General features: G+C 40.8%; 1 protein-coding gene across 9 annotated transcripts in view; it reads left to right on the plus strand.

Annotated features, from left to right (window-relative positions):
• LOC115844941 (VPS10 domain-containing receptor SorCS1) overlaps positions 1-13,617 on the plus strand; it is a 790,264-nt gene that overhangs the window by 522,248 nt on the left and 254,399 nt on the right. For all 9 annotated transcript variants that reach the window (XM_060285969.1, XM_060285968.1, XM_060285966.1 and 6 more), the window contains one exon: positions 4,190-4,289. Coding sequence is in view for 6 of the 9 variants with exons in the window: in XM_060285966.1 (XP_060141949.1) it covers positions 4,190-4,289 (100 nt within the window). In the remaining 3 variants the exon portion in view is untranslated. The remainder of the gene's footprint in view (positions 1-4,189; positions 4,290-13,617) is intronic.

Genomic DNA, 13,617 nt, shown 5'->3' on the forward strand with positions numbered 1-13,617 from the left:
TGCACTGGCTCAGCAGCCAGCCTGCTGCTCAACTGTCTGTCTTTCTCCTGCTCTTTTGGAGCCCACATACCTAGGAGACTGAATTTCCCGCATTTGACCATGCAGGCATAACTAGAAGCATGTGTTAGCTGTGCAGGGGAGTTTGCAGACGGGCACTGGGAATTGCCTCCCAGGGTGCAGTGCCTCCTCCAAGGTCACTGTCTCCTCCACTGGGGCTCAGGCTGACTGGAGTAGGCAGTGGCCATTCAGAACAGGTGCTGGAGCAAGTTTCTTGGGGACCTCTGCTGTGCCAGCCCTCAATCTTTCGGTTGCTGGGACTGTGAGTTCTCCCAGAAGAGACCATGGTGGTGAAGCTGGTGGAAGTAGCTATTCTGTGAACTTGGTGCAGTAACTGTTTGCCAACTGGTTTGCCAATATTGAGTATTTTCACTCCTGTGTCATTGTACCAGTGTATCCCAGCTGTCTGTTAGTTTTACCTATGATACTTGTCAACACTCTAATTCTAGTTCTGTGGGACAACCATGGAGAATTGCCAGTCTATGCCATTTGGGGTGTGTCGAAATACATCATTTTTTTTTCTTCTTTCTATCTATCAATTATTATAATACCATAATGCTTAAACATTTAGTTCTGCTGGAATTGAGAATTAACAAATTTCGATTCACTTTTTGAGCTTTGGAAAATCAAAGGGCAAAAAATGGCACAGAAAGTAATGGAAGATACCTGAAGTATCTGGATTGGTGACGTTATAACAAGAGAAAAATGCCCAATAACATATTGTAAGCTATCTGAAAAAGTTGTTAATGTAAATCTGAAATAGTCACTCCATTATCATCTTGTCACATTGGGATTTCAGTTAAATACACACACACACACACACACACACACACACACACACACACACAGGGTTTGCCCTTGTAGTATGTTTTTTGTTTGTTTGTTTGTTTGTTTGTGGTACGCGGGCCTCTCACTGTTGTGGCCTTTCCCGTTCCCTCTCACTGTTGTGGCCTTTCCCGTTTTTTGTGGTACGCGGGCCTCTCACTGTTGTGGCCTTTCTCACTGTTGTGGCACAGGCTCCGGAAGCCAGGCTCAGCGGCCATGGCTCACGGGCCCAGCCGCTCCGCGGCACGTGGGATCTTCCCGGACCAGGGCACGAACCCGTGTCCCCCACATCGGCAGGCGGACTCTCAACCACTGCGCCACCAGGGAAGCCCTGTAGTATGTTTTTTGAATGTAAAAATATTCATTGAGTAGCTCAGAGATCAAGTTGATAGAAATTATAAGAAACTAATTATCATGCTTTTATAGACTGATTCCTACCTCTCTGGCCTCCTTTCCATTATCCCACTAGAAAAATTGAACCGTTCTCTCATCTCCAACATAGTCCTATTGATTTCCACCTATCACTAGGCAAAATTTATTAATGTAGAGGTATTTGTACATTTCATCCTCCTCTCATCACTGCCCCCCATAAATTTTGAATCTGGGTTTTTTGTCCTTGAACTTGTGAGTATTGTTCAGAATACTAAATAGAAAAAGTTATCCAATAAAAGGAGTTAGAGAAAGACTAGTGAAATTTTGGAGACAAGCAAGTCTTAATAAGAAGAGAAAGTAGACCCAGTAAGGCCAGGGTAAGAGTGGGGAAAAAATAGTCAAACACCAAGATTAGACTGAGTAAGGGAAGAAGTCTCAGATATTTCTTAGAAAGTAGAAGGGATTTTCACATCAAGATGAGTTTGAGGAGAAAAAAGTAAATATGGAAGGAGAATTTAAAGAAGTTTGTTGTGGTTCATGGATAAGATCTTCTGTGAAGAGTTTGGGATTATTCTTCAAATATTCTTGGCTATCAAGCCAGCGTTTGTTCAGTTCGGCTAGAGCACAGACTGGTCCTGAGGAAATCCAGTTATGTATTCGGATTACACAAGGTACTTCTAGTTTTTGATGCCCTGACTACAGCTGGCCCTTGAACAGCACAGGTTTGAACTGTGTGCATCCACTAATACATGGATATCTTTCAGTAGTAAATACTATAGTACTACACAATCTGTGGTTGTTTGAATCCTTGAATGCAGAACCACAGATGTGGAGAAACCACATATATATATATATATATATATATATATATATATAGGGCTGACTGTAAGTTATAGGCTGATTTTTGACTACAGGAATATTTAGTTGGTGCCCCTAACTCCCCTGTTGTTCAAGGGTCAACTCTACATCCCTTTTCTAAAGCCCTACCGATTTTCCATTTTCAAGGTCCATAGTCCTTCCAAGAAACTTTTCATACCACTCCAATCTTCAGTGATTTGGAGTATAATCTAAATTTTATAACGTACTGACTATTTATATTTATTTACTTATAATTTATATATATAATATATATTATAATAATATAATGTCATTTATAATATTTATGTATTATATATATATGTATATATAAATTTTTAGGGTAAAGAGATCCCTGGGTCCCCAGCCACAATAATTCTTAATTCCTTAATTCCAGGAACTTATATTTTATAGCTTTCTGTCTCCAGTGCCTGGTCCAGAGTAGGCTCTTAATATATGGTGTTGAGGTTGTTAACAGAAAATTCTTCTATTTAGTCTTTATGGTCTATGGGAATATGCAACTTCTATCAATATCAGAAATAAATTAAAATAATTACATTTTTGTGGTTTTCTAATTAAACCAACTTTATATTCTGAGTCTTGTTAATTTTTATCTCTTTCATTACACATAACACATTACAACTTTTTTTCTGCCTCTCAAAGCTGTTAGATTCTTGGGACTTCCCTGGTGGCACAATGGTTAAGAATCCACCTGTCAACGCAGGGGACACGAGTTTGAGCCCTGGTCTGGGAAGATCCCACATGCCGCAGAGCAACTAAGCCCATGCACCACAACTGCTGAGCCTGTGCTCTAGAGCCCGTGAGCCACAACTTCTGAAGCCCATGCGCCTAGAGCGCACGCTCTGCAACAAGAGAAGCCACTGCAATGAGAAGCCCGCGTACCACAACGAAGAGTAGCCCCTGCTCGCTGCAACTAGAGAAAGCCCACGTGCAGCAACAAAGACCCATGCAGCCAAATATAAATAAATAAATAAATAAATAAAATAAAATAAAAAGCTGTTAGATTCTTGAGAGTAGGGGCATGTGTTGTATCCTGCTACATAGCACAGGTCCTGGTCCATTTTAGAGGCTCTACAAATGTAAAGGAATGAATAAATGAATTTTCATTGGGAATCTCCTATATGTATAAAGAAGGCTGACAAGAGATTTTATATGTTTCCTTTAAATTAAAAAAACAAAAAACAAACAGAGCTATGGTATAACGTACACAACACAGGGCTTAGGGCCATGATACCTAGAGTCAAATTCTAACTGGCTTTGAATAGGTCACTTAAGTTCTCTGAACCACTTTCTTCAAATACAGATAATATTTCCTACTGTACATGGTTGCAGTGTTGATCTAATAAGATGTACAATTCTGAAATATGTAATAGACTTACATAGAAGAGGTGATTAAGGCCTATTTATTCAGTCTGAATTAATAAGTTACTGACCAGCATCAAGAAGAGAGGAGAGAATCTCCAAAAAAGATAGAGTCAGTACCAAGAAGTGATATTCTCCCAACTCCAGGTGGCTTAACGCTGGAAAAGGCCACCAACTAGAATTGTGAAATTTCACTTATTATCAAGACATTTTCTTATTCTTAAATAATAGGAAAAGACTGAATGACCTTTGGAGGGACTGACCCACCATATATTCTATGGCTCATGAGAGAAAACACAGCTTGTAGATAAATCAGGAGAACCTGCTTTTCCACTTGCCAAAGATTAAGCAGAAGTTTGGAAATGTCAAATCTAAGTAAAAGGTCTTTATTTCTTTGGTTAATTCAAGGGACACCCTCATTCTCAATCTTTGAAAATTAAACACTTTCCTTATGCAATGCACGTACCTTAAGGAGCAGTGAGAGATGGAGTTTTAATTTTTACCAATTCAATTTAAATGCAAATGTTAACCACTCACATGATGCTACTGTGTACGTAATTAAGCATCATTATGTACTACATGAATCATTTAGAAACCTCTGGAGAGCCATTCTACTATGTAAAACATACATTATACTGACAAGCAGACAAATGACGTATATACTTCTGTCCTCATGAATGCTCCTTTTGAATTATAGGTCAACCGATTACGGGACAACCTATGAGAAGCTGAATGATAAAGTTGGGTTGAAAACAATTTTAAGCTATCTCTACGTGTGTCCTACCAACAAGCGTAAGGTAAGAGATGTATATTCAGAATGCTATTTATTCATGATGTGACTTCTGTCTTGGCTGGCTAACCTCTCTAAACCACCTAAAAATCCAATACAGTTAAGCTTTAAGAGATATAAAGATGAGCTGATGGATGTTAAGGTGGTAAAATGTCTGACACATCATCATTTTCAGATCAGCAGCTGTGAATGTAGGAGGGAGATGGGGTAGGTATATCATTACCATTTCCAAGAGACAGCTACAGGGAATGTCTTGTTGAGTGGATGTTCAGACTCTTGTTAAGAGCTCTGACCAATCAGTGACGAGAATCAGAATGAGCCTTGACAAAACAGAAGAAGAGATGGGATTTTCATGTGATGTCCCCCTGTTTTCCCTTGACATGGAGTAAATAGATTGGCTAGAGTTGAAGTAAATGCATTGTCCTACAGCAGGTTGGAAGTTTCATTTCAAAAGTTTATTCAGCCTGCACACAAATGTCAGAATGGAGGCAATGCTGGGAAACCTTGGTGATCATCATACACCACATGCTAATTTTACAGATGAGAAAACTAAGGTTCAAAGAAAGGAAATGACCTGCCCCCATCACAGAGTTATGGGCACAGTTGGGACAAGATTCAGGTTTCTTGCTTGGCAGTCATACCGTTTCCACTGTATAATACTACTCTTATGAAGAGGGTTTATTTACTCTTCAGAGAAAGATGTTATTTTCTTAGGAAGAAAATGTCTGCTTTTAAAAGAGAAAGACCTATTTGTCTCAAGAGGAGAGTGGTGTTACATTCATTGTTTGGTTTTAAAAATTTGCACTATCCAATTCTGAATTCTGACATGTAATTTCTAAGTATTATGTGAGTTATATGAATAGAGATGAGTATCCCTCAGGAAGCAGAAAAAGGTTTTTCATTCATGTGTCCTAAGCCATATTCTGTTATGATGGCAGCCCTGATACCTAGGTTCTCATTTCAGATCTGTCAGTGGGTACTGTTAGTGACCTTGGGTAGGTAGGTGCCGCATTTTGTCATCTGGACTGTGGAAGGTAGATTAGTACATCTCTAAACAGTCATCCTCAACTCTGGCTGTACATTCAGAGCACTAGGCTTCCCCACATACGCAAGCCTTAGCCCCACTCCTGTTGCTCTGGGTTAGGCCTCAGGGAACTGTATCTCGTGCAAGCTCCCCAGGTGCTTCTGGTACATATCTGGGATTAAGAACCACCTAGGTAGGGAGTAATGTTTCTTCTGGCTGTAAACATTTCAAGTTTTTATTTTGGAGCAGCATAATTTCCCATCGTGCATAGACTCTGGAGTCAGATGGCTTGAGTAAAAACCCAGCTAAGCCAATTAACAAGTATATACCTATGGTGATTTACTTAATCTCTCCAAGCACAGTGTCATCAAATTGAAAATGGGGATAATTATAGTACCTACCTCATGGGGAAAGTTGTAAGAATTATATGAACTAAGTCACGTCAGGTGTTTAGCACAGAATAGTTAAGGCTTAATCATGTTTTCTCTTCACTTTATTCTCCTTTTCTCATTTTCCTTCTCCTTCTTCATATAATTATTGGAAGTGAAAGTAGTGATCATCCTCTATAAGTAGCTGTGCTCAGTAGAACTTTCTACAATGATAGAAATGTTCCTCTAAGCTATCCAGTACTATAGACACTAACCACTTGGGGCTATTATTTGAAGTATGGCTAGTGTGACTGAGGAACCAGATTTTACATTTCATTTCGTTTTAATTAATTTGAATGCAAGTAGCCACATGTGGCTGATGGCCACAGTATTGGACAGCACAGTTCAATAATGTCAACCTCACAAATTTAGAGATTTCCCTTGAACACTCCTATTTTCCCCTTCCTGGTTGATGACCGGTCCATCATCACCAATTACATCTAAACAATTTTGATCTGCTGTATACAGTCCTAAATTAAGGAGCCAAATTTATATCCTTTCTTTTTTATAATGAGATTGAGTTATGTTTGTTGGCTTTGAATTGATTCTTGTAACCCCTATTGATTTTTCCTCTAGTTCACATTTTTAGTACATTTCATTTAGCAATCAACAATCTGTAGGCAGTATAGGATACAAAAAGAAATAAGCCAGCTTTCTACCCTCAAAGATCCCGTATTCTAGTAGTAAATGCACTATGACTTTCTGTAGTTGAGAAGTCTCTGGCTCTGCTTCCACCTAGCAGGTTACTTTGGGTGAGTCAGTTACATTTTCCTGTTTGTAAAGTGATACAGGCGAAAACAAAGGAATTTACAGCTGGAAGAGACTTAGAATTGTTCTCATCTAGTGACAGTCTCTGTTTTATTAATGCCATTAGAAAGGAATATGATTTTTAAAAATAGGATGTCAAATATTGAAGGTAGGCATAGGCCTTTCTGTAGCAGCAGAGTATGTGCTAGTGACCTGAAGACTACAACACTGTTAACAGGAGCAGCACCTGAAGAGTGGGATCTCAAGTCCCGATGTAGCTCCTAAGACTAGAAGGAAAGCTTAGATGTGATACAGAATGGAGCCCTGCCACTGAATCTATTTATGTTAATACATCAATATCAATCAAGCTGCATACTTAATCTGTAGTTACCTGCAGGGCTTTCAAAAAAGATATTTGGGGTTTCCCTGGTGGCGCAGTGGTTGAGAGTCCGCCTGCCGATGCAGGGGACACGGGTTCGTGCCCTGGTCCGGGAAGATTCCACATGCCGCGGAGCGGCTGGGCCCGTGAGCCATGGCCGCTGCGCCTGCGCGTCCGGAGCCTGTGCTCCGCAACGGGAGAGGCCACAACAATGAGAGGCCCTTGTACCGCAAAAAAAAAAAGACATTTGGCCATGGGCATTTAGCTAAAATTAAGACTTGGCTGATCCTTTTTCCAGAGAAGAAGTAGCCATTGCCCGTGACTCTGAGAACAGCTTTCTCTCTGCAGGTCAACTTCCAGAAGCAGAGGCAGGCCTGAGCTGTTTAAATCACAATGTTTATGGGTGAACCTAGGAGGAGGGATCTTTTCCTCTACAGATAAATGAGGCCTTCAGGGTGACTTTCTGAGATGCTGATAGATTTAAGAAATATTGGAGGACAATGAAGGTCTTTACAATGGTGCAAAAATCAATAAAGTTGACATAGCAGTATATTTGTGTTCAGTTTTTCTACTTATGAGGTGAATTTATCACCATGAAATATGGACTTTCCCCCACAAAGGGACATACTTGAACCAAAGAGATGGTACCTGCCCAACATTTTAAAGTGTGAATATATTTCTCCCAATCAATGAGAGTTTATGTTATAAAAAAAGAAGAAGAAGAAGAAAAGAAATATCAGGCTGTATTAATTATGCAGGACAAAGGCATTGAGGTTTGCTCTAGTTCTCCTAGGACTTCTGCGTCCTCCAGTGAAAAGGCAGGCTCCTTTAAAGGGTTGTATTAATTCTTTTAGGTCTCTGGGGTGCTGTCTAACAAGTTAACATCTTTTGTACCAGACACTTTTCTCTCCTCTTCACATCAGTGAGAGCAACTGGAATAAAACTGACAGCGGAGTAACTGTCTTCCATTCCCAGAAACCTGTTTTGCCTTTGCGTTCTTCTGGCTATTTTTAGCTGCTTATGCGGACAAGCACAGTTCTTCAATCAATATATCTTCAACAGCAGGCATCAGGCCCTGGCTTTGCAGGCAGCTTGTTAGGGGTATTACTGGGATCAGCAGCCGGGACGAAACAGGCCCTTATTTGCAGTTTAAATTGATGCTTATTCATTGGCTATTTCTTTGCAAGCCTGCTGTAAATTACTGCAGCTTCCCTTGGATGTGTCTGTTACACTAAAAACTGTAATCTCATCATAGGTCAGTCTAGGAAATCTTGACTAAGAGACATAGAAATCTGGCTCCCAGGTATTATCCTAGCTCAAGCATCCTCTCTTTTGAAAGAACTCAGCACCTGGCCTCTGATAGATGAGGTAAGCTCAAAAGTACAAGGATGAGTGGGTCCTAGTGCCAGAGGAGAGGCAGGCTACCTATTCGTCACCATGCCTCCGAGGGAAAGTACTCCCCCACCCCCAGTTCATGATAAATCCCAAGTCTTGTTGGTTTCAGCAGTAGTTTATTGGCTTCCTACATATAATATTCTATGAGAAAAGATGACTTAACCTGCTGCAGAAATGAACATCTGGGTTGTAGATGGTGATGGGGAGAGCTAATACAAATGTATCAAAGAGAAAAAAAATCAATGCTGAAATTTCAGTCTTACTCTTAAATTCTCACTGAATTTATTTGTTTTCTGCCTAAAAAAGAAAACTTCTTTATACTCAATGTGCGCCTATCCACAGTACCTTTCCTATCGCCCCCAACCGACCTTACCTATGCTCCCTTCATGCGGTATTGTATAACATCTTTAAGGATTACAGAATACAGAATCCCAAGTGGAATTCATTGGGGGAGAAAAGAAGAAAAAAAGTGGGTTTTTTTTTAAACTCAGAACAGCCAATTCATTTAGTTGTTATAACCTTGTACTGTCTGTACAGTGTGTTCCCAGCAAAGAAAAAACCTAGAGACTATTTGTTCTTTATATTTCCTGTGCCCCACCCACCCCCACATATCCCAGTTCTTTCTCCTTTCTCTGTCATCACCACTTAATTAATATCTTTCCTGCTGAGAGAGCCTCCCAAGACTTGTATCCTATAAATAGGACCCTGGTTCCTCAGAGCACATTGACCATTCTTGCCGGGTCTCTTGGTACATGCCAACATTAGACACTGTTTACATTTTCTCCAGATGTTTAGGTTTTAATTACCGTACTGTATGTGGCACTTTCTAAATAAGTGTATGATTATTGACTTCTTGCCTCTTCTCTTTATATCCTGGGCATGCTTAATTCCTCTTGTCATTTGCTTGGGTGGTCTATATCATATACGTGACCTTTGGGGACAGGAAAGAGGTGTGGTTGATAGTGTCCTCCAACTTCTCTTAGGAAAAATGATGGAATCGTTGAATCAGAGCCTAAAAGATTTTGGAAATTTTAAGATTCTGCTTTTGCACTTAACAGATATGGAAACTGAGTCCCAAGAGTTTAGTGTCTTGCCTGAGGCAGCATGCAACTGGTGAATAGAAGAGCAAAGATCATTAGACCTTTAAAGCAGCGGTCCCCAACCTTTTTGGTACCAGGGACCGGTTTCTTGCAACACAATTTTTCCACGGAGCGGTGGGGGGTTGGGGGGGGATGGGTCAGGTGGTAATGCGAGCGATGGGGCGCTATGGGGAGTGGCAGATGAAGCTTCGCTTGCTCGACCGCCGCTCACCTCCTGCTGTGCGGCCTGGTTCCTGACAGGCCGCGGACCGGCACCGGTCCACCTGTTCCTGCCACCTATTCCATAAAATCAAATCAATTCCACTGATGAGATTTTCTCACTCCCCCTGACCTCCCAGGCATCTGCTTCTGTTTTCCTGCACTTCTCTCTTCTGATTATAGTTGTTTTTGACCCTGTATACTTGCCCCTTTAGAACGCAGGGTCCTGGATGGGTTAAGTGCCTTGACTAACTTTGTTGTCTCTAACATGCGGAGCACAGGGTCTTGGGGTTCAGTCATGTCCAACACATGGCTGAGGATTTGTATTGAACTTAGGTTGGGTTTTGGACTCCTAGGCTGGAACTTGAAAAGAAAAATACAGTGTGAAACCAGCTGTGACATATTTATTTTCTCTAATGATAAAATTAATTATTTCAAGTGAATAAACAAGAACAGTTAAAAAAGAAAAGAAAAAAATCCCTGTAGGTTTTAGTAATTTCTAAGCCATATTGTATAATTTTATGTTTTCTAGCCAAGAAGAGCATGATTAATATTTAAAATGCCAGGACTCTGCATAGCACTCACTCAACATTATCCGGCGAGGCCGAGGGGAACGAGTGTATTGTATAATACATCAAAGGGGGTGCATGACATTTCCCTTAGCAGACAGGCAACACTTGCTCATTCTACCTTGACTCTTTTATCTGTCCCTTTGTATACAAGATCATGCGTTTGCCTCTAATCTTTTAAAAAATCATGTATGTTTCATTCATAAACACGTGCAATGCATGAACTTAGGGACAGAGTGGAAGTGGCATTTTCCAAACTTCAGTAGAAGTGACTTTTTTTGGCAACAAATGCTTGCTCGCCTGCACTTAACCTGAACAATGATGGCTAAAGGGAGAGATAATCTCCTTTGATCCTTCCTGGGTACAGCTTACTGTTTGTACTGCTTTAGTCCATCACGCATTGTTCCGTTCTTTTTTTGAGTGTTCAAAAATCAGATCAAGGGCTTCCCTGGTGGCGCAGTGGTTGAGAGTCCGCCTGCCGATGCAGGGGATGCGAGTTCGTGCCCCGGTCCGGGAAGGTCCCACATGCCGCGGAGCAGCTAGGCCTGTGAGCCATGGCCGCTGAGCCTCTGCGTCTGGAGCCTGTGCTCCGCAACGAGAGGGGCCACAGCGGTGAGAGGCCCGCGTACCGCAAAAAAAAAAAAAAATCAGATCCAAGAAGGCATGCCACATCTACATTTTTTTTTTCCTCTGGGTGATGCTCCAACAGTGATCCAAGCCCCGGAGTTTCAAACAAGCTACAGAATAATAAGTGCAAAGTTCTCTGTTTGAAACAGGGGCAGAGTGCCAGGAGCAGTCCCCACGAACGAACTCCCTCATCACCCCAAGTTGGCCCCAGGGAGCCCTCTGGTACTCCTGGGCTCCACAGAACACAGTTGTAAAAAAACAAAAATGAAAACACTGATCTAAGCCATTCTCCCTCTGTACATGGAACTACACTTGAAACAGCCATGTCCTTCGTACTATTTTATATAAATCAAAGCACCTATGATAACATTCATAGATTTAAAAAGCTAATCAACCACGGTCTTTTCAATTTTAACACAGTATATTACAGAGTAGGTACACAGTTGAGTTTTATTGACTCTTATCTGTGCCTCTCTAACACTAATGTTAAAAAAAGAAAAGAAAGGCAGATTCAGAATGTGCCTGGTTTCTCAGAACTTATCAGGTTAACTAGTGATTCACTGTTGTATTTCATGCAGCTTTAAGTAGCACTAAGTATCATTTTATTGTTGTTAGAAAGAAGCTTCTTGCATAATTAACATCACATATTTGCTATTCCTCATTTTTAAGATGTTGTATCTATCACATATAATAAGCAACTGATACGTTAAATATTAATCATGAATTGCTGAACTAAAAACTAAGTTATATCTGTATAAGGATCAAGTTTATATGATGTTGATGTTATAATTCAGAGTTTTATTAGCCACATTTATGTTAAAAAACATACAGGTAGCTAGCTAGATTTTAAACAGGTAGAATGGTGATATGATAAATATATCCACAGATCAACCTTTTCTAAGTTTAGATAATGCCTTCTAGTTGACTTCAGGTGATATTTCTTTCCCAAAGGGGGAAAATAGAACTCTGTCTTTTGGTGTTACTCCTTTTTAACAAATGTAATTAATCAGGGTAGAGGTAGCCTGAATTAGTCTAGAAATATTATGAAGTAAGATTAATCTGGAAACTGCATGTTTCTTACACCACTGAGTGGGTCTCAGAAGGTAGGTTGCCTCTGTGGCCAGAAGTTCTCAAAAATGAAAGGAAACCTGTATCAGAGGCTGATCATTCTTCAAATATGCATAATAGACTATCTGCTTAACCTTCTTTGGAGAGATCTTTTATATTTAGTTATCTACCTCCTTATTCATTTATTTTTGTCTCATCATCTGTCCTTATTAGAATTTGTTCTCTGAAGTTCTGGCTGACCTAATGTTAAATGCCCATCCATTACCCTTTTATGAAGGTCAGATGCATTATTTCAGGTTGGTTCCAAGTTATGCTCTGCTGTGGAAAGTGGTCAGAGGTCTTTTCAGCATTCTGGTCTGTTTGCTTCCAGCATACTCCCTGTGGCTTCTCAGAGGTTTCCATCATTCGGTGTTTGACACACTGTATCTAGAACATTTGTTTCTAGTGAATAGCCGTGCCTGTCTCATGATGGATGGAGATGAATGCCCGCTGCTACAGGAAATGTGCCGTATTTACTAGGGCGGGAACGTTTCACTCCAATATATCAGATCTGCCCCAAGCTTTCTCCCGGTGCTGTCAGGAAAAACAGAGTTGATGTCGATGAATCTTTAATAAAATCACTTTTTTCTTCCCTGGAGAAATTAAGAGAATACCTCAGGAGAATAGCTGAATAGAAATTAAGAGGATAGCTCAGCCTCAGGCGCTAAATTGTTTCCATTTAAACATTCCTTTTTCTGACCTGACCTTCCCCTTGACCAAATCTTCTTTTGATGGTTTTTCCCTCTGTTCCTCTAGGCATCCACCTCCCATTGTACTGGGTTCCCAACTGATAACATGTTTCTCATTCCATAACCCTCCAAGTCAACTGCTTAAAATAAGTTTCCCAGGACAAAATACCATAGCTTGTAGGTACAAGATGGGCTTAGATCTTCATAGGTAAAAAGGCCTGTAGTATGGGATGTACAATTTGATGCCTGGGACAGAGCAGTTTCTTCTTCTTTGCCTGCTTGGGGCTGTGTGTGCTTGTTTGGGGACTAGAATACTAAGTGTCTCCACGATTGACGGCATCTGCCAACCAGGAAATGAGCACACCTGTAGTGGAAAAAAGCACTATGCGGATGAATCCAAAAAATACAGAATGGGGAAAAGTAAAACAGCCTGAGTACACAGTCTCTCACAGATAAGAGGAGAAAGGGTACAGGAGGAAAGACACAGATGTTAAGCTAAGAGGGATGATGGCAGAGATTAGTACAAAGCATTTGAAGTAACAAAATGGTGATGAGAGAAAGCTAGTATAAAGCACAGTGAAGACATAAAGTTGAAGAAAAAGAAACAATAAAATCATAAATATTTTCAGCAGTAGATTAAGGATCTCTTGAGATCTCTCAGAGAGAGGAGGGCTGGCTAACTCACCAGGAACTTAGTAAGGCTTTCAGATGGAGTACCATTTACCTTTATCTCTCTGTTCTTCCTGAGTGCTTTCAAAGAGGGAAAAGATGTCGATGGTTGTGGCCGAAACTGGTTTTGCCAGGAAGGAAGACACAATTATGACTCAGGTGTGGAGGAGTGGCAGGCCTCGATCCAGGCTCCCCAGTGGCAGGTTCAAATATCACTGCCGCTGCCTGTGCTTAATGAACTTCTGTCCTTTTAAAGCTGTCTCCCTTGGCTGCTCTCTGTGCCTCTGTGGAATGGCCTCTTCTATTTATGTGTACATCCGGTAGTTTCTGCACTTGTCAGATGCACCAGCTCAGCCTCTGTTTGCAGTCATGGTAGAGCTACACTTTGTCATTTGAAGGCGGT

Source organism: Globicephala melas, chromosome 16 (genome assembly GCF_963455315.2).
Source record: "Globicephala melas chromosome 16, mGloMel1.2, whole genome shotgun sequence".
NCBI classification, from domain to species: Eukaryota; Metazoa; Chordata; class Mammalia; order Artiodactyla; family Delphinidae; genus Globicephala; species Globicephala melas.